This window comes from Euprymna scolopes, chromosome 15 (assembly GCF_053919585.1).
Source record: "Euprymna scolopes isolate OS-2025 chromosome 15, ASM5391958v1, whole genome shotgun sequence".
NCBI classification, from domain to species: Eukaryota; Metazoa; Mollusca; class Cephalopoda; order Sepiida; family Sepiolidae; genus Euprymna; species Euprymna scolopes.
Genome location: NC_136496.1, coordinates 59,107,763 through 59,131,908, shown reverse-complemented (window position 1 = coordinate 59,131,908; position 24,146 = coordinate 59,107,763). Strand labels below are relative to the sequence as shown.

The 24,146-nt window shown below is 31.7% G+C and overlaps 1 protein-coding gene across 1 annotated transcript in view; it reads right to left on the bottom strand.

Annotated features, from left to right (window-relative positions):
• The window catches only part of LOC145293836 (potassium voltage-gated channel protein Shal-like), a 712,429-nt gene that overhangs the window by 169,506 nt on the left and 518,777 nt on the right, over positions 1 to 24,146 (bottom strand). The window contains exon 2 of the mRNA XM_080140495.1: positions 721 to 883. Coding sequence (XP_079996621.1) covers positions 721 to 883 — 163 coding nt within the window. The remainder of the gene's footprint in view (positions 1 to 720; positions 884 to 24,146) is intronic.

Sequence of the window (24,146 nt, the reverse complement as noted above, 5' to 3'; positions counted from 1 at the left end):
ACCCTTATATTTTAGTGGCTTTTAGCCTTGATAAGTAGTCACTCATTAGGAAATAAAACTATTTTGGTAAAGGGACGTTGAATTGCTCAGTGAATGACCTTTCGTTTGAGACAATCAACACTAGCTACGAGTTATAAAACTAATGTTTTTACATCTAATTAATTGCAAACCATTGTATAATTATATACCTGTAGAACTTATTATATTGCCTTGATTCGAACTATCAACAATACAATTAATTAAATTTCCTGATTATATTAAACTATTAACTACCTAACTTTATATTAAAGTATGACGTGTTCTGAGCAACTTTAATGTGACAACTCTTTTTTACATTATAGCCGAAATGTAAATTTCTTTCCTCGATGTTGGATACTTCTTTTGAGGTAATATGAAAGAAATAATTTGAAATATTTGTTAATGTAGTTTTAATGGAGAGTATTTCGCAAATAAGTTTTATTTTTTTTTCAATCTTTCATTTTTTTATTTAAATAATGCGGACCAAGAATGTTGTAATTATTTCAAAAACTGTACGTAGTATATAAACAAATAAAAAATGTTAGGAATGTATTAGCTGATGTATATTAGTCAATAGCATTAAACTATTGAAGCAAATTGGAAACCTTGGGCAAACTGTAAATCAGAGAGCGAGAGAGAAGGGGAAGAGAGAGATGATAGATCCGCCAGAATATGTTTTGAAATGGAACATTAAAAGATTACCTTCTGTGCTTTGCGTTTGTCAGCTCTTTGGTTCTGGTGATAGATGCGACTAAAGTTGGACACAATCACAGGCACAGGTAGGGCAATGACCAAGACTCCACTCAGAGAACATACACCACCAACGATCTTACCGGTGATTGTACTCGGTACCATGTCGCCATATCTAAAAGAAATAACATAAGATCAATAAGTATACAAGAAATATCATAATATTCATCAATTTATAGTCACTAAATATGAACTAAATAGACAGTGAAGTTATTATAAAAAATGTTTTTTTTTCATTATGCTAATGAATCAATTTTATGTAAAATATAAGTGTTAAAAACCTAATAGACGAAATATTTTCTTTATAATAGACAATTCTGAAATCATAAATAAGAAAAACATTAATAAACATAAAAAAATGTTAAATCTTTACAAATAATTTATTAAAGCTTAAATAGTTAAACACTTGAAAATGATATTTTTTTATCTATGTGAACATATCTGAGATGGTTGAACATGATATTGTTTCAGCTGGTTTGGAGATCACTGTTTAAGAAACTTTGACTTGCTAACTGTAAAACGTTTTCATTTGATTACTTCTACTCACGAGAACCTGTTTTCTTTGGGCATTGCAAACTTTCTGCTACATATGTCAATCTCGTTCTTTAAACAAGTACTTGCAATGTCACATGGTACGTAATACATTATTAATAAGTATTTTTAACAGGACGTTTACATATCTTAATTAATACTGAAATTCTTTCAAATTTTATAGTTTTAAAATTAATTTTCACTTCTTTATGAATCAACAATTGAAAATTCTGATCTTTAATCAAATATATTTAGAGGTACTTATTACCTCTGACTGAATTTCAAACTTCAATGTTAATACTGGTATTCAAAAAGTCCTAGGAAAATAATTATAAAATTCGGTCTATCTGCTGCAAATTTCTATTTGTATTTTTACTTGTAAATTTATAATGATTATATTTAAAAATATGCATATTTTCTTGATTCCATGCAAATAAAATGAACAGTAAAGTGTTGGCATTTGTTTCTAGATAACCAACTAATTTATAAGTACTATAAAGGAGTTGTTTATTCAGTAAAATAATTTCGTAATTAAAAATGAAGTGTAAAATAAAAAAGAAGTGCTTTAATTAATATGGTTATAATGTAGGTTATCTATATACCATAAGTTAAAAAACTAAACTTTGATATTTTGAAACATATTTTTAATGTATATACACCCTCAGAAAGTTAGCTGTTAAGATTTTAGAGCAGAGGTATTCAGTTTGCTATGTAAGTTTAATGCCTAAAACTACCAAACAGAAACGTTTGCAAGCAGAATATATTGTCTAAACAGCAGTGGCAGTCAGAAAATCAAATAGAGGGAAAATTTTACGCTAACTTTACATAAAAACCTTAACCCCTGCTAAAAATTAAAATATAATTTATGTTCCAAGTATTTTATAATCTGAATATATGGTGCTTTGTAATGCAAAGAATTAACAAATTAGATGGCTGGATAGGATGGAGACTACATCGTATATGTTGTAATTGTTCTAATAAAATTCCCGATCGGACTCAATTTACATTCACAGACTGCAAGAAGTGCTGTAAGACACTCCCAATTAATCATGACCCAGTGCCACTTACTATCAAACACACTCATCAACATTTTGAAATAAATACTCAAGAAAGTATGTTGTACACATACAGAAACGGCACTGAAACAATTTCTACAGGTCTATATGATCACATCTAATCCTAAGACACCACCAGCAATATGCCCAGTAGAGATTATGGTCTAGCAGAAAATAAAGCCCTATTTGAAAATCAAACAAAAGTGAGAAGGACCTCTGTTGTGGCTTATAAACGCTATGATGCAGGAGAAAGGTTTTTCTATATAACTTACAAAAGCAGCACAATTTTCTAGGGACTGGGCACAATAGACAAAAGAATCGGACATTCAAGATCCTAAATTCACGCATAAAAGCACCTTAAACAATAAGAAAGTGTTTGTTGGATGACCCAAACTATGCGCCTTACAGAAAAGAAGAAATCATTGAATCATTGAGACGATATATGACACTTTCGATATTCAACCACCCCAAGCAGGTCAAGAATGCAGCTGATGAGGAAAGAAAAGGAAGTTCATGGATCCTTTAACTATCAATTCAAAAGTCAAAGGTACTAGTTCCCCTTGTGAAGTAAAGACCTTAAGAGTAAGCGTTACGAGGATTTACCCATTACTCATAATATACTCTTCTGACCATTATAAAAATGAGAGTTAATACTCTGCTGGGAATTACCCTGACACAACATGAAACTACTGTTTAACTTTAATCTTTTTTTTAAACTCTTTTTTTTTGTAATCACTTTCTTGTACAATATATTCTTTCTGCCTAAACCTGTTTTTTATACCTTTTTTATGACCCTATCCTAGGGCCACAAGAGTATTAATATTTAAAACAAATTAAAGATCACTCAATTCTCTTCTTTGCATTTGGAAGAAAGAGGCCTTCCAAAAGTGATTTAAAGAGCAACAATCCTTGCGCTTTGCTGTGACCACAAAGAATTAATATGCGAAACTACACATATTGAGTGAATTTTAGTTCTCTCTTTTATTTGCATTTACACATAAACTTTTCCATCTGTTTTTCTGACCATGTGCCATTAATCTTCATTTAAGTCAAAATTACTGACCTAGGAAACATTTCCTGTCATCTGGTTGAAATATTTCAGAATGTCTGCTAGCCACAAGCCAGACACAAATCAATATCTTTTGCATATGAGTGCGTTTGACTTACTGATGATAACGCTGTGTCTCATTTAAGTAGCATGATGGGATAGTTCTGGGAAATAGAAGTTAATCAATTTTTAGGAACATGATTAAGCATTTTTACCAATGATTCAAATGAAAAGAAAAGTTTGGATTTCATGATCACGTCTAACTATTCAAAATTTAAAACATATTCAGGTTATAAAATCTTGCATCAATTAAATTAAAAAAAAATAATAACTAAAAAGTATATTAGTAGAGATTAATATATTTTCAACATGGCTCGACCAATACATTTTCAAATTCTTGTTGTATGACTAGAGTGAAATAATAAAATTATTAACAAAGTTTACATGAAGCTCCCTTATCATCAGTAACTAAACACTATTTTGATTTAAAATCATACACATAAAACATTTGAGAACATGAAAAAAATTATGTTTGCAAGGCAAAGCTTAGATATGCTCATAGTTGTTGATATTGATTTGATAATGATTTAAATAGGTTTTATCTTAGGGGAATTTCAGTAATCTAGTGCTGTTCAATGATGAAACTATGTGCATGATTTTTTTAACATTTCTTATATCGAGAAAAGTATGTTGTCATTATTCAAATGTTGAATAATATTTCTGCAAAAGTGATTGAACTTTACAAAAACTTTTAGGCATTCATATTTAATGCAGATAATTAGAATTGAAATACTTTCATGCTGTAGAACAGAAAATATTTCTCTTATAAAATTATTATTTTTCACATATTTTTAAAACCTTGAATCAGGATTTTCTTAACTTCAAAATGTTTGTCTTGTATATGTATTTTTAATCATTTATTAATGTAATAACAGAAAATAGCAGAATGTAATTTTTTTAGTTTTATTTTATGATAAAGTATTTCTTAATGGTTCAATTCATATCATAAATGTCAAGATAAAAAAGACTTTGCTTTGATTCTTCAATGTTGTTAAACTTGTATACGTTTTTTTTTAATATATTTTGACTAGTCTGAATGCAATTTGATTTAAAAGAAATAGCAAGACTAATAAATATATTTTCATTAAATTTTAATGCTTACAAGTAACTAAATTATCAGTCAAATATTGCACTAATGATTAAACCTTAATTATTTAAACAACAATTTAAGATTAGAATTCATGAGCAATAATGTATCAAAGAACTTTATAAGAAATATATTTCCAGTATTTTACTAGATATGAAAAACATACTCATTTCTTTAAATAACATACCACAGAAAAACTTTTTAGATAGTAAGGCTCATTAATGTATGATAAAGAAATAGCTAATACGAGAACCGTTCTAAAAGTAAAGCCTCCTATTTTTAAAACTCAAAACGTTGAAGAGTTACGAAGACGGGAGTGTTACAATCAAAACGAGCGACCTTTTGTGCTCTAGAATTTATTTTCCTACATATTCAATGCACTTTTGCCCGCTATTAACGATGTGCATGCACGTTCGGAGCACATATTATCATACAAGGGTCGTTTCAAAAGTAAACCTTCCTATTTTATGCTCCACTACTCTCAATGCACTTTTGTCAGGAATTCAATAATGCATCTCTGCTTCTGACGTACTTCATTAACAAGAGTTTCTTTCTTAGAGTTTCAAACCGTCAATATTTGCAACAGAGAGATGAAACTTTCAGGTAATGAATGCATAAGTTCAGTCATCATGACAATGCAATTTACAATCTCCCCTGATCCATTCGGACGGAATAAAAACAAGAAAGTATTAGTTTTGAATGCTCTTCGTATAAAAATTGATTCAATACATTTATATAAAAAAAAAGGTTTTAAACGAAGGTAAAATTATTTCTACAAGTGTGATTTACATTTAGAATTGCTTGAATGAAGGCTTAAAACATTTTTTTTATAGTTTAATATTCAAATAGCTGGAGAAAACTAATGAAAAACAACACAAAGTCTATCTAACTAGTTGGGTACTCATTCATATTTTAACAAGAAAAATATTTCCAATCTAAACAAAATATGCATTTCTTAAAAAGCACATTTTGATATTATTTTGTATTTTCTTAATGAGATTTAAATCATTTAAAAGGCAAATTTTATAATATATATATTTTATTAAAGGAAAAAACATTGTTGTTAAAGTAAAATGCACAATTCTGTTTTTTTGAGTATTTATTAACATGTAAATATGATTTGATACTCTATTCAATAATGTCAGTAGAGGAAATTCATCTAAAAAATAATGACAGTAGAGCAAATTCATCTAAACAATGATGTCAGTAGAGGAAATTCATCTAAACAATAATGTCAGTAGAGGAAATTCATCTAAACAATAATGTCAGTAGAGGGAATTTATCTAAACAATAATGTCAGTAGAGGAAATTCATCTAAACAATAAGGTCAGTAGAGGAAATTAACCTAAACAATAATGTCAGTAGAGGAAATTAACCTAAACAATAATGCCAGTAGAGAAAATTCATCTAAACAATAATGTCAGTAGAGGAAATTCTTCTAAACAATAATGTCAGTAGAGGAAATTCTTCTAAACAATAATGTCAGTAGAGGAATTCATCTAAACAATAATGTCAGTAGAGGAAATTCATCTAAACAATAATGTCAGTAGAGAAAATTCATCTAAACAATAATGTCAGTAGAGCAAATTCATCTAAACAATAATGTCAGTAGAGGAAATTCATCTAAACAATAATGTCAGTAGAGGAAATTCATCTAAACAATAATGTCAGTAGAGAGAATTCATCTAAACAATAATGTCAGTAGAGGGAATTTATCTAAACAATAATGTCAGTAGAGGAAATTCATCTAAACAATAATGTCAGTAGAGAAAATTCATCTAAACAATAATGTCAGTAGAGGAAATTCATCTAAACAATAATGCCAGTAGAGAAAATTCATCTAAACAATAATGTCAGTAGAGGAAATTCTTCTAAACAATAATGTCAGTAGAGGAAATTCTTCTAAACAATAATGTCAGTAGAGGAAATTCATCTAAACAATAATGTCAGTAGAGGAAATTCATCTAAACAATAATGTCAGTAGAGAAAATTCATCTAAACAATAATGTCAGTAGAGGAAATTCATCTAAACAATAATGTCAGTAGAGGAAATTCATCTAAACAATAATGTCAGTAGAGGGAATTTATCTAAACAATAATGTCAGTAGAGGAAATTCATCTAAACAATAAGGTCAGTAGAGGAAATTCATCTAAACAATAATGTCAGTAGAGAAAATTCATCTAAACAATAATGTCAGTAGAGGGAATTCATCTAAACAATAATGTCAGTAGAGAAAATTCATCTAAACAATAATGTCAGTAGAGGAAATTCATCTAAACAATAATGTCAGTAGAGAAAATTCATCTAAACAATAATGTCAGTAGAGGAAATTCATCTAAACAATAATGTCAGTAGAGAAAATTCATCTAAACAATAATGTCAGTAGAGGAAATTCATCTAAACAATAATGTCAGTAGAGGAAATTTATCTAAACAATAATGTCAGTAGAGAAAATTCATCTAAACAATAATGTCAGTAGAGGAAATTCATCTAAACAATAATGTCAGTAGAGAAAATTTATCTAAACAATAATGTCAGTAGAGAAAATTCATCTAAACAATAATGTCAGTAGAGAAAATTCATCTAAACAATAATGTCAGTAGAGAAAATTCATCTAAACAATAATGTCAGTAGAGGAAATTCATCTAAACAATAATGTCAGTAGAGGAAATTCATCTAAACAATAATGTCAGTAGAGAAAATTCATCTAAACAATAATGTCAGTAGAGGAAATTCATCTAAACAATAATGTCAGTAGAGAAAATTCATCTAAACAATAATGTCAGTAGAGGAAATTCTTCTAAACAATAATGTCAGTAGAGAAAATTCTTCTAAACAATAATGTCAGTAGAGGAAATTCATCTAAACAATAAAGTCAGTAGAGAAAATTCTTCTAAACAATAATGTCAGTAGAGGAAATTCATCTAAACAATAATGTCAGTAGAGGAAATTCTTCTAAACAATAATCAGTAGAGAAAATTCATCTAAACAATAATGTCAGTAGAGGAAATTCATCTAAACAATAATGTCAGTAGAGGAAATTCTTCTAAACAATAATGTCAGTAAGGGAAATTCATGGGAAATACATCCAAACAATAAACTGTAAGTGGATATACACCGTTTCATGTGTGCTAAAAATTCAAAATACCTAAAAAAGTTAAAATATTCATAAAAAACTGAAGAGATTATATATACTTTAATGGCAAGGAACGGATTCATTAAATCCTTTTTTACTTTCATCTCATTAAAATGATTTGATTTATTATAAGTTGGAAACCACTTTCCTTTCAATTCAGTAGCATCAGACAAGTTCATTGACTTCTCATTATATTTTTAGAAAATCAATCATTATTGAAAGATTACAATTAGATCATTTATGAAAAAGATATCTAGAAGGAAAAAGGCGCATTACTCAATTAATAACTCCAGTAAAGAAGTTGGATCGCTTTTCTTTAAAAATGAAAAGAAAGTCTCTTCTATCCTTTTCATATTAGTAAAATACTTTGTCTTGCAATAACATTTGATTCAACTAAAAATAATCATAAAAAATTATGTATTTGAAAAAATTGGATTATTTTTTTATGTCATATCTTTTAACATTCTGGTTCAATTATTGTACTTTAAAATATTGCTTTTGTTATTTTTGTAGTCACTGATTCTTCGAAATATGCTATTGTTTGCTGAAATGGAGATTCTGTTTGATGTTAAGCACACGAGGAAGGAAAGTTCTTTGCAATTGTAATAACTAGACAGATTCTTGCTAAGAGAGATTTACAATGAGAAACAAGCTCAGTTGAGCACCTTCCATGGAAATAATGATAAAGTAGAAAAGATCATTCCTCATTAGATTGCCAAGTTGATTTTTTAACTTTGTCAAAGCAAAAACGAATGCTTTGAGCGGCATCGTCCATGATGTGGTAGTATTATTGTATCATAAGATGCATTTGACTTTAATGTTTAGAGGATTTCTGTAAAAGCCATAAAATGATTCTTAGCTGATGCAGTAGGGCGATGTTAAATGTTTTCTACCAAATAATAATTTTTGTGATCGTTAACATTTTTAACATATCAATACATTAATTTCTATGCAGTTTGAAAGTCGCCTAATTTTCCCGTATTTACTGATTCGTTCCACTATCATTGTAATTTACTTGTCATTATTGCACCAACCATTTACAAGTGATTTCTCATTAAGCTGATGCATGTCAGATTATATTATTTTTATCATAAGTTTACTCAGGTCCCTAAAGTTTTTCTTAATATAATTATTCGTATCATTGAGATTTCAATAGCCCCTACAGTTCCCTGAAAAGTTCCATATACTTATTTTTCTGCTCTATTCACTTTCCCTCTGTGATTACACTATCATATTTTAATGGAAGGGAGACTTAATTTTTTTTTAAAACTTAAGAACCGAGAAGAACTTTATTTAAGTATGATAATTAATATCTGAATTCTACATCTTTTTGGATAGAAGACGACTGAACTTTATTTAAGTATGATACCTATTATTTCTCCAGCAAGTGAGGGCGCTAATAAACCTGGTCTTGAACCCTGGCGGATGGCTACCCTTTCTTCTGTGATTCATCCATAGATCTTGTCAGGTTATTCATCTGGGAGAGTGAAGGCTCTGATATAAACCTATGCTTTCTATTCTACTAGCCTGTGTTCCCAGCGTTGCCCAGGTGTTTGGAAGTGTGTTGAGCAAAAAAAAAAAAAAAAAAAAAAAAGAAAAAGTGGTAGTAGGCAGGCAGGCTCGAACCCGTACCACAGAGGAGGAAAAGAATATAAAAAATAAAAACGTGATATTTTTGCTGTTGCGCCTATCTCCAAACCGGAAGTGACGAATAAGGCTAGTCAATCGAAAAGAGGGGATGACTTTCGAAAATTCGGCGAAAAAAGCGACCCCTCCCTGTAGAAAAGTGCTCAGTTAGGGGTTAAGGAATTAATGTTTTTAGACAATTTTTCGATATTTGTCGTCCAAAGGATCCAGCTTCAAAAAGATACTAATCTCGTGAAAATCCGTCTCCTATGTTGAAAGTTTTAGGCAGATATACATACATACATACATACATACATACATACATTTAAACCGACAGGTGAGATTTATATTATAGATGACATTGCGCCAAAACACTAGGTCATAGTCGTTAACCTTCCAAGAGCTGGTGACATTAACGAATTTCCCAGTTTTCAAACCATATACCACCTAAGTAGTAGGGAGGCTCTGCCCAACGTTCATACTTATACTCTATTAGCCAGATGCTGTTACAATTTAAGGGATTCGCTTGAGACACTGTGCCTGGACTTGATTCCTGATTAGAACAATGAATCCTGACTTCCCATTTCCTAAATATTTCTCACAAACAGAGCAAATGGCCTTGCTAGCATGGTACTTATGTCCACCTGATTGGTTTAGACCATATTGTAAAGTTGTTGCATAATGTGTGTATATTTAATCTCCCATCTTTATTTCTTGCTAAGATATATTAAATAAAATTAAAATATACATTTCCAAAAATCAACAAAAAGACCCCCTCCTCTCCTGAAGTACTGACCATAGGTTGAAAATAAATAGAAACCTAGCTGAACACAACGTGTTAGTTGAAACTTCCATGGAAAGAAAGCATTGGATAAATCTACGGTATACATGTTGCCTCTGAACAATAGCAGCTGTGCAAATAGAAGTAAACCATTGGGGAGAGTGGGGTTTGCTATAGAACTTCCGTGTGGGAACATGTACTTCAATGCTTCTGAGCAGGAAAGCAAGTTTAGGTGAATAATCAAAAACTTTACAATATTTAGTAAGCAAGCAAGTAAGCTTCTTTACCATATGTGCTAATATGATTGGACTGGGCCACTCTTGTCTGACAGGTTTGAGGGTACTTGACAATTGCTGGTTGCTGTTTCTGACTGAAAGTACAGGAGCACTAAATCTTTGGTAGGGCTTAGAAGCATCGAAGCACATGTTCCCACACGGAAGTTTTATAGCAAACCCCACTCTTTCCAATGGTTTACTTCTATTTGCACAGCTGCTATTGCTCAGAGGCAACATGTATACCACAGATTTATCTGGCATAAGTCCAGTATAAATAGATAAAATTTTATAGAAGCTAGAAGTAATTGTAAGAAAAAAATAGCGACAGCTAAGAGAGAATATACTGAAACGACCAGAACATGCATTGAAGCACAAAAATTAGGAAACTCCTGATTTCTAGAAAATCTACAACAGTTTAGTAAATAATGGGCAATCAACAATTCCTCCACTATCCAAAAATCATGAGGTTGTTTGCATGGCAACCGAGAAGCTGTTCGCCTTTCAGTTTACCTCAAACTCTACTTTGGACCCAGTAAACCACTCCCTCCTTGATTTTCCTTTGTGGACAAAAGTCACAGTAGATGATCTGAAAATCACCCCCTCTCAAGTTCATGATATCATAAAAAGATCTAAACACCTTAAAAGCATATGGACCTGATTTCATCCTGGCTGTACTAGTAAAACAATGCTCCGCTGAGGTTGCTCCAGCTCTCCAAACTCTTCAACAAATGCCTTAACGAATCATGCTTTCCTTACTGCTGGAAACTGCTTCTGTGGTACCAGTTTACAAGAATTCTAGTGAAAGAACGGCCCCATTAAATTATCGCCACGTTAGCCTCCTCCCTCTTTTTGCCAAAATATTTGAATCCATAATTAATACAGCTCTAGTCCACCACCTTGCAGTTGCTAAACTTTTCTGACCATCAATACGAATTTAGGAAAGCCCGTTCTACTGCAGATATTCTAACTGCAATCTCTAAACATATATACCATGCACTGGATTAGGCAGGGGAGGGGAGGGCAGTAACCCTAGATATATCTAGGGCTTTTGACAGGGTATGGCACGATGGTCTCCTTATGAAAATCAGATCCTATGGTATTACTGGACGAATACTCAACAAAAATCCTTTTTAAATAAGAGAAGAATCCAGGTTCTCCTCGATGGTTGTATGCCTAAACAATATGATATAAATGCAGGTGTACCTCAGGGGTCGATCGTCGTACCTTTATTATTCCTGATATTCATAAATGACCTTCCTGATAAAATAATCTCTGAGATGGGTATATTAGCTGACGACACCACGCTCTATAACAAGCATTGGGGGAAAACAAATGAACACATCTAAGGCAATGGTGGAAACACTAGAGGAAGACCTCCAGTCTGTCGTGGAATGGGGTCAAAAATGGATAGTAACGTTCAATGCTGCCAAGACTAAGCTTGTTTCCTCCAATAATTACAAGAAACCTTCACAACCACCAATAGTTATGGCAAAAGATACATTACCTGAAAGTACATCGTTCAAACTCCTCGACTTAAGGTTCACAGGGAATAAGAGTTGGAACAGATACATTAAGAGCATTGCCAAGGCTGCTACAAAGAAAGTGGGTTCTCTCTACTGTGCTAGACTGTTATTTATGCCTGAAACTATCCTGTACCTCTTCAAGGCCATCATTTGCCCATGTATGGCGTATTTTTGTCACATTTGGGCTGGTGCATCTGCTACAAGGTTCAAAAGAGAGTTGCCAACCTGATAGGTCCTGAACTGTCATCTAAGTTTCAACCTCTGTCCCATCGACGAAATGTTACATCCCTCTGTCTGTTTTACAAGTATTTTAATGGTGGATGCTCTGACGAACTACAAGCCCTTGTACCCCCCTTGACCCATATTGCTCAACAAACTCGACAAGCAGCAAAGTCTCACCCTTACACAGTAGAGATCCCTATATGTGTTGTATAGTATAGCAGAGTGTTTGTATATATTGGGGACGACACACAACAGTAACACAGAATGGGGACTGATAACAACATTTGTAATAGAAAATTGATACACTGTGACGGCAATGACGATGACAATACTTGGTGGCTTCATATTTATTAATAGTAGAAGGGATATAGATGTGAAAGAGATGTGAAATGGACAGTTCTTTTAAACACAGGGGGAAATACATTATTGATGATGGATACAGACAGTTACACTTTTAGAGGGTGTTTCATATAATGTTCATTTACAAGACGATAAACAAAATAACATTACCTTTCAATGAATGACAACAAAGACAAAGGCTTACTTATAACATGATGATATTTTTACCAATTGGATGAGATGATGATCAGGAATTCGATTGCCTTGCAGAATTACATTGTCTTGTCTCCCTTTCTTTCGCTTCCAAAAGGGACTTAGCTAACTCTCCTCCTCTAACTGTTCTGACCTCAACTCCCGAACTCGACTCTGGCTGAACTGCCTGATTTAGAGCCCTCTTAACTGAATATATTGAATCTATCTTTCTTTTTGACGTCAGAAACGTGATTAACCATGTGAGAGTCCCTCACGTGGATTCTACATATTAGACATATCTCCACACGCCTTTGCAATACACAGAAAATTCCACAATCCATTGTCTATTATTCCTACCTGACATATCTTTGTTTTATAATTATCTCTACTATAATGGCAATTCACTAAATTCCTGAGATCGCATCTAAATAGCAATATGTATTCACTTTTATCTTTTAATTACTAGCCTTTTCCTTTAATAAATATTATTTTCAAGCTTATTACTGAGATCTGTCCGTTCCATATGTAACAGATGTAAGAAAGCCTAATAATTTCTTCCCCAGAATTGCTAGACTTTGGAATTTCCTTCCGGATTTTTGCTTCTCCAACTATACTGACATGCAGAAGTTCAAGTGTAATGTGAACAGACATTTTACTACTCAACTCCCTACATAGTATCCCTGTAAGTTATGTCCCTGATAGTAACCCCCCTACATCAAAGTGGCTCTGTGCCTTGTTTGAGTGAAAATGTAATAAAAAAATTGTGGGATGGCAAAATCTACTACTTGGCAGGCTTTTTTCCTTCTTGATTATTATGTCTAGTCTTCCAGTTTGTTTGTTTGAATTTAAATGTAACAAATAATGTTATCTCTTTAATTTTCCCATAATTGCTCTGGTTTGTGAAAGTATTTCTATTTTTTGTTAGTATTATTTACTTATTAGGAGTTCTCATATGAGTTAGGTGAGCGACAACCAGTCTCCTAAGATTTCAAGTACTTTTTGCTTTTTTTGCAAATCATTTTGAGTTCTCAGAACTGCATTTAACTATTGAATTCTCACTGATGGTGACTGTTGGTTTTCTCTAGAATTTAAGTGGAAACAAATCTTGCCAGAATTCCAGTATTCTGTGTGACCGTTTTGATACTGGGATGATGCTTTCCTTTCTTTGTCTTTCTATCCTTCTTGACACTTCACGATCATATTTTGTGATTCCAACAGATACTGGCGTCACATGTGTCTATTTTACAGATAGTTTTGTAATTGTTGTGGTTGCAAGGTTGAACAATAATTAGTAAGGAAATACAATGAAGACGCAAACAACAAGATAACGCAATAATAAGTGTATTAAAGAAAAGGTATATTTACAATATGTACAAATGACGGTGTCGAGTCAGTTAGTTAGAGTCTTGGTGGGAGGACATGTACGCTCTTTGGCGTCACTTCTGGTGGCATTTGAGTAAGACACACCAAGGCCAACCTAGGCTTGCCATTTATAGTGTTATGCATATGCAAATAAGTGGTTACCACCACAACACCCCCATCCCAAGATTTGAAGTCACACAGATTTCAATATCTTTTTCTTTTTGATTTGTATAATCCCTTATGCGTATTGATGTATAGTATTTTTGAGCAATTCTCCTCGACCGGTATTTGCAAATACGCGTCGCTCAAGTCTATCTTGGAGAAGATATTACCCCCATTCAACTTCGTGAATATTTCCTCTGGGCTTGGTAGGGGGTAATGGTGATCTTTTGATAGGGAGTTGACCCCGGTCGAAAAGTCTGCATACACTCTAACTTCGTCATTCTTTTTCTTTACGTATACGGTGGGGGCTGCCCACTCGCTGTGTTCTATTTTTGATAGAATTCCCGTCTGTTCCAATCTATTTAATTCTTTATCAATCTTTTCCAACCCAGCGAAAGGAACATTTCGCTTTTTTCTAAAAATTGGGCTGGCGTTTTCTTTAAGTTCAAACGAGGCCTTGAATTTATTGCAGCGACCTAAGGTAGTCGTGAATGCCTCAGGAAATAATTCTTTTAAATCGTCTTTTATATTTACTGTTGTTGGAGAAGAACATTCTAATTTTTTACAGAATGTATTGACTGGCTTATCCCATAGTCCGAATTTCTCAATTAAATCTATTCCAAACAGATTTTCACTATTTTTTAGTACGAATATTTTTAATTTCTTCGAAATCCCTTTCAATTTTATCGGGAGGACAACTTCTCCTTCAAATTTTATACCACCACCAGTTACCGTCCGGGCTGCTTTACTAGTTTTCATCATGGCCGGTTTTCCCAACTTTTTCCACGTATTCAGGTTTATTATAGAAACATCGGAGCCGGAGTCGAGTTGTAACTTTATTGATGTTTTAAAGATTTCCACTTTTAGTATTTTCGCCGATTTTTGTCTAATTTTGTATTTGATTTTGTTTGCTGTACTCTCTTTCTGGTGTAATCTTTATATCTGCAGCAATCGCTTTTGTGTCCCACCTTCTTACAAATGTAGCATTTTTTCTTCTTATAAGGACAATCTGATTCCCAATGCTTTTCTGCACATATCTTACAGTTATATCTAGGAAGAGGCTTGTTATATTGTGTACTATATTTATGGTTATTATCTTTGGAATATCCCGTTCCATTGCTTTTCTTTGTAAAGTTCTTGGTTTATGCGTATGGTTTTCTTACTTTTCTTACATATGCCACTCCGGATTCTTCAATATTTTTTTAATCCTTTTTTAGTGTAATGGCCCTTTCACAGTCCTCTGCTAGTTTCTGGAGGGTTAAATCTTGCTCAGATTCCAGCTTAGACAACACTCGTCTGCGTATTTCTGCATTTTTCGTGGAAACTAACCCTTGAGCGAAGATTAGACATTTAAAATCTTCTACCGTTAGTTCTGCAAGCTTAAAATTATCGCAGTTTTTATTGACAACTGATGCGTATGTCAAATAATCTTGGTTGTCCATCTTTCTTAGCTTCATGCACAGCTATCTTTTATGAAAAAGAGATATATTATATATTAAATAATTCTTTTAGTAATTTTGCAGCTTCCATGAACTCTAATTCCGCAGTTTTTTTTAGGTAATATGTAATCTACGAATTTGCTGTGTTCTGCTGTACCCAATTTTTTGAGTAAGAGGCTCACTTTCTGACTATTTGGCCAATTTTTACAGTCCAGTTGAAAAACATCCTCGTATCTTGTGTAGTATGCTTCAAAATTCTTCTCTTCCCCAGGCACATAATGAAATGTGTCCATGCTATTAAAAATAGTTGTATGGGAGAAATTAACACTGTCGACATTTTCTCGATTACTCTTTAGTAGTTCCAGTGTTTTAGCAAAACGTTCATCTTGTCTTTCTTCATATTCCAATTGTAGTTTCTTATGCCTTTCTTCCTGTTCCAATTGCAGTTTTTTCTGATTTAATTGTGCCATTTTCTGCTTTTCTTCTTGTTCCTGCTGCCATTTCAATAATCTGTCCTCTCTCTTTTCCTCGCGGTCAGCCTGTGCCTGTATTTGTGTTTGCAAAAGCTCGTTTTGTGTAGCTTGTCTGCGTTCATCCCGCTCAGCCTGTGCTTGTAAAAATTGCATGAACATTTTTGATAAGTCTTCCATGTTTTTTTTTAGTGTGTAGTTAAAAAAAATATTGTACCATGTACCCTATACACCGGTTTGGGTTACAACAAAAAAACAAATTGCTGTAAGTTCCTGTTTTCAATAATAATATCGCTGCTTGCAATAATATATTCTTTTTGCGAGTCACGCTGCAAAAAAAAATAAAACAGGTTTATCTGGAATCACGAAATGGAATTGACTTTCCGTTTTTAGGCACTTACTAATAAGTAACTCTTTCCACAAAATAAAAGTTTTTTTTTTTTTTAATCGAGTCACAATTGAATAAATGTATGCAGTACATTTAGTTCTTTGAGTTTTTTTCTCTAGTATTTTAGTAAATAAAATACCTCTTAAATTGAGATTACCTTTTTTTCCGTGACGTTTTACTGTATTATCCGTTATTCAGTGACTTCAAGAAAAAAAAATCCTTTCCTTGAATTTTAGTTTTAGCTGTGGTATTTCCTTTTAGTACCGACGTCAACCAAAACATTAATTAAAAAGTCCTTTAGTTGTTGTTTTGTTTACGGAGAACAGTAATTAGAATCCACTGGTGAACTTTTTTCGTAGGTTACTTCCTTGCTTTTCGTAATACGGGTCTGACCTGTCGTTTTTGCGACAGAACAAAGTTCGCTTTTCGTTTGCAAGTTGGTCCTTTAGTAAGATTTGTCATGTAGCGACAAACAAAAATTCACTTTTTCATTCGTTTGCAAGTTGGATTCCCAGAAAACGGCGTAAATTGTCGCTTTTGCCACGTTAGAGTTTTTTTTTTCACTTGAGTTGAAACTTCTCTTTAGCGTAAAATCCGTTTGCTCGTCAACACTTTGCATTCCTTAAAAAAAATGGTCAACCTTTGCATTGTACTTTCTTTTTTTTTTTTTTTTTTTTAAATAGTTCTTCGTCAAACTGTTATATTTGACGCTTCATATCTCGTCGCCAACTGTTGTGGTTGCAAGGTTGAACAATAATTAGTAAGGAAATACAATGAAGACGCAAACAACAAGATAACGCAATAATAAGTGTATTAAAGAAAAGGTATATTTACAATATGTACAAATGACGGTGTCGAGTCAGAGAGTCTTGGTGGGAGAACATGTACGCTCTTCGGCGTCACTTCAGGTGGCATTTGAGTAAGACACACCAAGGCCAACCTAGGCTTGCCATTTATAGTGTTATGTTATTCGCATATGCAAATAAGTGGTTGCCACCACAACAGTAATCTTTTTCTTTTTTTTCAGAAATTTGCTCAGTGCTTCTAATATTATCGGTATTATGGCAATCTTCTTCTTCTTCTTCATCATATTCTATGCCATTCCCTGGTAAGTCCCATGTATTTGTTTATTGTTCTGTTACCTCGATCTTCTCTATATGTTTCGCTGAGATAGCATTTGATATATTTTTTCTTCTTGTTGACTGGTCTCAGGCCCGGTCTTGCTTGCATGAGTTTGTTTGATTGCTTTTCCACATCCCATAGTATTTTAAGCTTTTAATTTTTTCATGCTGGCTCTAGTGTATATTTCATCATTTGTTTCAATGTGCAAAGTGAATCACTTTTTCAACTCAGTTATGTCTATTTTTGTATTCTTTTTTAGCTTTTCTTATTATATTCACTTATAATGCAGTTAACTGTTTCATATTCATGTCTAACGAGTGTACATTTATTGTTTTCCTGAATGTTATTTTGGTTTTTATAAATTTCGTTCTGATCATATGATTTTCTAAGGCTGTGAGTAGTGGTTCCATTTGTATGTCTGTGTTTTTGTGCGTCTCTTTGCTCAGTCTTATAAACAGTCCATGTTACTACTTTTCCTTTGCTTTACATGAAATGATAGGGACATTTCATTTCACTTATAGCATAGCAGTTATTGATTTTTAAATTCTTTTCAATATAGTAGTTTTTCTCTTTTAGATTCAACATTTGAGTGGGGAAGACTAAACTTTCTTTATAAGTATAATTCTTACATCAGCCATTAAAGGTTAAATTGAAAAGTTGATATGAAATTTTAAAAGTAGGGTCAGACTATGTTTTTCTATTTAGACAGAACTCTAAAAATAACATTATTTTCAACGTTTCTATCTAGTTCTTTTTCTTCGAAACATTCTCTATGAGTCCCCACGAAGCATTCACAGAGCCTTGTCAGGATATTCATTGCAAAACATTTATCTGCTAGAATCTGAAATCTTAACAAGTTTCCTCTGCATGATTTCTATTTTATGCTTTGCTTTATGTATAAAAAATTGTCAAATAAATGAATTCCTTTATATTATTTATATTGAAATGATTTCCAACCATTTCATATTGAATATTTCATATATATATATATATATATATATATATATATATATATATATATATATATATATATATATATATATATGTGTGTGTGTGTGTGTGTGTGTGTGTGTGTGTTTTCCATATATGTCTATAAAAATATATTCAAAATATCGTCTTTTACTTTAACAAAAGAAATATTATGGATAAAAAATAAACTAAAACAGAACACATATTCCTAAAATGTGTCCATTCAATCAGCGCTTTTAGTACTGAAATGTTATTTTAAACATACGATCAACTAATAGAGCATCTTATAGAGGTATTTTGATTTATTTAAAACTATAAAAGGACTTATAGAATTATGTGCACATATTTAAGTAAAATATTAATCACAGGCGCACATCAATTGAAACACAAAATGGAATTTTCTAATTACGATTATAATTATGGTCAGCAGTTTGCAAGAAAGTAGTCTGAAAATCAATGCCATTATTTCAGTTCTGTAAACTAAATTTGGTCAATTGTAGAACAGATTTTCCTTCAGTATGAGTACTTTAAACAAATGGATGAGAACTTCTTGTCTATATTTTATAAAAAGCAACAAAATTTTGGAGAGGTTTACACACATGGCCAACATCAGACAACAAGATAACACAATTTAAGATTGCTAAATCAGAATCTAATAAACTAATAAAAAAGATAATATAATACTAACATGGTAAATATTTTACCACTGATAAAGATGTGTTACGCTGTGTTAAGAAGGCTAATGCAAATTCCACAGAACATAAGTTGGAGTAGTCAACATGGAACAAAAATGTAATACATAAAATAAAGTGTGACTTAACTATTTCGATGACAGAAATAGGGCAATGAACAAATGCCACAAAAATAAATCTGTATCGTCATTCACATTCATTTTGTCATTTATTGGTTTGGGTTGTAAATACAACATTTTTCATCGCCAATCGATTTTGAGATTTTCACATTTAATCTGCCTATCAGTTTCTCTCGTGTTATTATTGGCAGATAGAGAGTCAAAGGAGATAACTTACATATTCTAGAGATTCTAGATTACCAATTGAAAGAGGTCCACATGATACATTTTTTTAAATTTAAGTACTTACTTACAATTTCAAATTTATTATCCTTAAAACAATATACAAACAAATTAAACGACAAAAATATCCTTTTTCATAAAATTATGAATCCAACACATTCGATATTAAAACATTAGAGGACTGATACAATAATATGGATTCATGTGAGTAAATATTTCTATATAAATAAAGCAGTGAATGTATGTACGTGTGTGTATGTCTATGTGAAAATATTAATCCGATAAATTCTTAAACTACTGGTCACATAACACTGAAATGGGCAGGAAATAGTAATCTTATGACTAGGATGGTTTATAACAAGTAAAATCTTTGTTTTGATGGATGAATAACGCATATAGAAATATATATATCTAATCAAAATACTGACGTTAGAACATTTTGCTATGAAAGTATTTGTCGGACAATCACCTTACTTTATATGGATTATTAGCCATGCGATTTAAAATTCTTAATTATGTATGTTGGTGTTATAGTATCCACTCTCTTACCACATGTCAATATATAAGTGTACGTGTGGCTATTTCCTTGCATAGCATATTGGCTGAATGTGAGTTTCTTATGAGAGAGGGTGAATTTTTGTAACTCTTTTTTTCAAACTTCATTTTACTTTTTGAGTTGATGCTGACTTATTTATTTAAACTATTATAAATATTCCAGCAGAAACGTACATAAAATTCATGTTCTTTTGAGTCTTTTAATTTCGAAATTTGATTTGAATATTATTATAAATTCCAAAATACATATTAAGATCAACTTAGTATATTTTAAATTTTGAGCTTTCTAACTTTAGAATTAATACAGGTTAATCTAAATCGGATTTTCTCATATGAATTTAACTGTAGCTATATAAAATTCGTTATCTCTCTCTGTTTCTCTCTCTCATATATATATATATATATATATATATATGACAGAAAAGAATAGACACCTATAGAAACAGTTTATTTTAATAAACATATAATTTAAAGAACAAAATAAAAAATAAATGGTCACAAATTTAATAACTAATTTTACTAAGTTTACATTCCTTTTGCTGTTTTTAATCCTATAATCCTTCTAGGCATAACATTGATCAGTTAACGAATATCGTCTTGAGGAATTTCTTGCCATGTCTGACGAAATAATGCTAAAAGTTCAGACTTAGAAGATGGCTTACTGTTCTTTTTGTGAAGGTTCCGGTCTAATATGTTCCAAAAGTTTTCAAGTGGGTCAATATCTGGGGACTGACTTGGCTAGTTTATTAATCCCATTTTGGCTCAACTGATATTGTATCGCTCTAGCAGAGTCTTTCATAAGGAGTTAACTTGGTTCATTTTACCACTCGAGTAGTCCTTCATGTAATATTGGAACATATTTAGCAGAATTGATGTTTCCTTCACTCTCACTCAGGTCTGAGCGACCATCACTCCAAATAGCACTCCAAATTGCACACCATACCATAACCAAGAAACCCTCATGTTTCAGTGTTGGCTGCAGTCTTTTTAAGTTAAACTCTTGTTGAGAAAGCCTCTATCCTCATACCCTTCTACTGCCAGGAAATAATGAAACTCATGACTCATCAGAGAAAATGACATTGGTCTTTCCACCATCTCACGAGCCCAATCTTTTCTGCACTTGATATTGGTAGGATGAAAAAGAGATTTCCTTTTTGCAGCTCTACCATAGTAGCCCAGCTTGTGAAGATACCTTACAGATATTCTGGGACTGATACAAGTTTGTGTTACTATGTCAAATCTTTTGCACTGAGGATCCTCTTCAATATTTCTTTTCATAAGACATAAGGTTCTTTCAGCGGGCTCTGAGCGACCGGGATGAAGTTTTGTGCACTCTTTGTCCTCTCTTGTGAATTGTACGATCACTCTATTAACAGTAGAAAGAAATATTGAAAGATTTCCTGCTATTTTGCGTTAACTAAGACCACGATTCGTCCTCGTAGATATTCTTTGGTTTGTGGCATGCTTCAATGTTGTTAGATGCAATTTAAATGAGATACTCTAAGTTATTTCAGACTAGTCTTATCTGTAATTATAAATAAGCATATATTAATCTTAGGAAAAATATGTATTTTAGTGTCTATTTTTTCTGTCATGTCTATGTATATTATGTCAGCACCTGTAAGAACTCTATTCTTATTGTTGAGCACTCTGAGCTGAAATTAATATCAGTCAGTTAAGCTCACATGCACGGATCATAATGTTATAATGATAAGATCACTCTAGCCGTCTAAGCATTAATATAAATATTAATTTCAACTACATTTCTCGTGTTTAAAATTGGCCGTGTGGTTTGTTTCTTGCTAAGGAAATCAGAGATGGCTTGATAGCCAGGTTCGAATCTCCCGACCGGCTGTAAACTCCCTGAACTGATGATTCTTGAAAGGATGACACACTGTAGGTACTAAAAATAATTATAGCAATAATTATCTGTGGAAATCTACTTTATTTTCTTATAATATATACTAATCATTATTTAAGACGCTCAATGCAATTACAGAGCAAAATCTAAATTTCAAAGTTCATGATGTTGACCATCTTAGAATTTATTCCTTTAATTCAGTTGACATTTACAATTCTCGACAGTATCTGTTTCGTAAGTGATTGATTTTGTGCTACAAAACAGATGCTGTCAAGAATGATAAATTTCAACTAAATTAAAGGAATAAATTATAAGATGGTCAACATCATAGACTTTCGAATATAGACTTTTGTCATTCATTCACTATATATATATATGCATATATATATATATATATATATATGCATATATATATATATATATATATATGTGTGTGTGTGTGTGTGTGTGTGTGTGTGTGTGTGTGTATTTATATAGGAAATCTGACTGGAATATCAATGTTTCATTCATCTCAAAACTTCTCCAGCAGATAATTTCAGAAATTTATTACGAAACAACAGTGTCTATAAAAGAAATGATTGTTTTAATCTTTGAATCTTTATTCTTATCTAAGTGAAAATTAAATAGATACTTTTATAGAATTAAGGAACTGCAATAAGTTAAAACAAAAGAAAAAATGAAGAAAATAAAAAAGTGAAGATGGGGGAGATATTTTAGTATTAATTTATTGATAGTTAAGTAATAAAATGACTTCTAAAAATGTTTCAATTTAATATTTGTCGATTATCTATATTAAAAAATATATAAAAAGCTGTAAAAGTGTTTTATCTTTATTTTTGTTTTTCTAAAATGCTTTCTCTACATATAAACACTGTTATTTTATTTTGCAAGTTTAATATTTTATCGTATGCTAAAATTTGCATCGCTTTCATGAAAAATATGTAGTGAAATTTTCAAATCTTCTAGTAATGCAGTTGAGGTTAAAAATCAGTTGATTCTGAGCGGATTCTTATTACTTTCTTTAAACATATGTATGCTTTACTTTCAACATGAATGATATACTTATTGCTACATGTATCTACATGTTGCTTCAATAATATTGGCATTGTGTTAATTCTATTCGGAAAAATAAATCGAAAATGAGAAAACATATCCTGTTGCTTTTATAAAAAAAAGTAAAGAAACGACTTTGGAACTTTAGTCATTTGCTTGTTTTATGCCTCAGAAAACATGATGTACAGGCTGGATCTGCTGCTCGTTATTGCAGAAACTAAACAATCAATATATCACCAATCATGAGAAGCATAATTAAAGCTAATTAATTGTCTGTAGTGATGGTGAAGAGTAGCTGTTTCTTACATCTCAAATCATCAAACAACATGTTTAATTTTATAATGAAATAAAAAAGGATTGACTAAGTCAATTAACTTCTACTCTTACATTAGCACTGGTTGAATGAAAAGATGGGAGGGAGGAAACAAAAACAAAAAGGACATAATTAGATGAAAGAATATGAAAGCAAAATCAAATAAACACTGGTCAATCTACCTCCAAGACAAATCTTTAATTAAAATCTTGGCACATAAATAGTACTGTACAAGTTATGTTTCTGTATCAGTAGAAGAACAACTCTATTTAGGAACATTTTCTTTCTATTCCATTTTATTTCTTAACAAGTACATTATCTACTCTATCCAGAATAGTCAAACGTGTTGTCTCTTATCAAGATATTAGTCTTCCAATTTCGTAAAAAATGATGCTATATGTATTTCGTTGCTTTAAAACTTACCTACAACTTTTATAATTGGCATAAACACATTTGCGTCTCCTTTTTTAGGTATATTTGTGTATATTTTTACTTATAAATCACACCTTATCAAGGTCCAAAACCACTCGAGGATAAGTATTAACTAGATGGATAGATTGACAGTTGAATGATGAATATTGAGAGGATAGACAACAATTAATGGAATGAATAAGATTTGATTTTATATAAATACTTGTCACATTGATATTGAATTTAAAAGAGATATGTGATGGTTCCCATTTACTTATATATATATATATATATATATATATATATATATATATATATATATATATATATATATATATATATATGTGTGTGTGTGTGTGTGTGT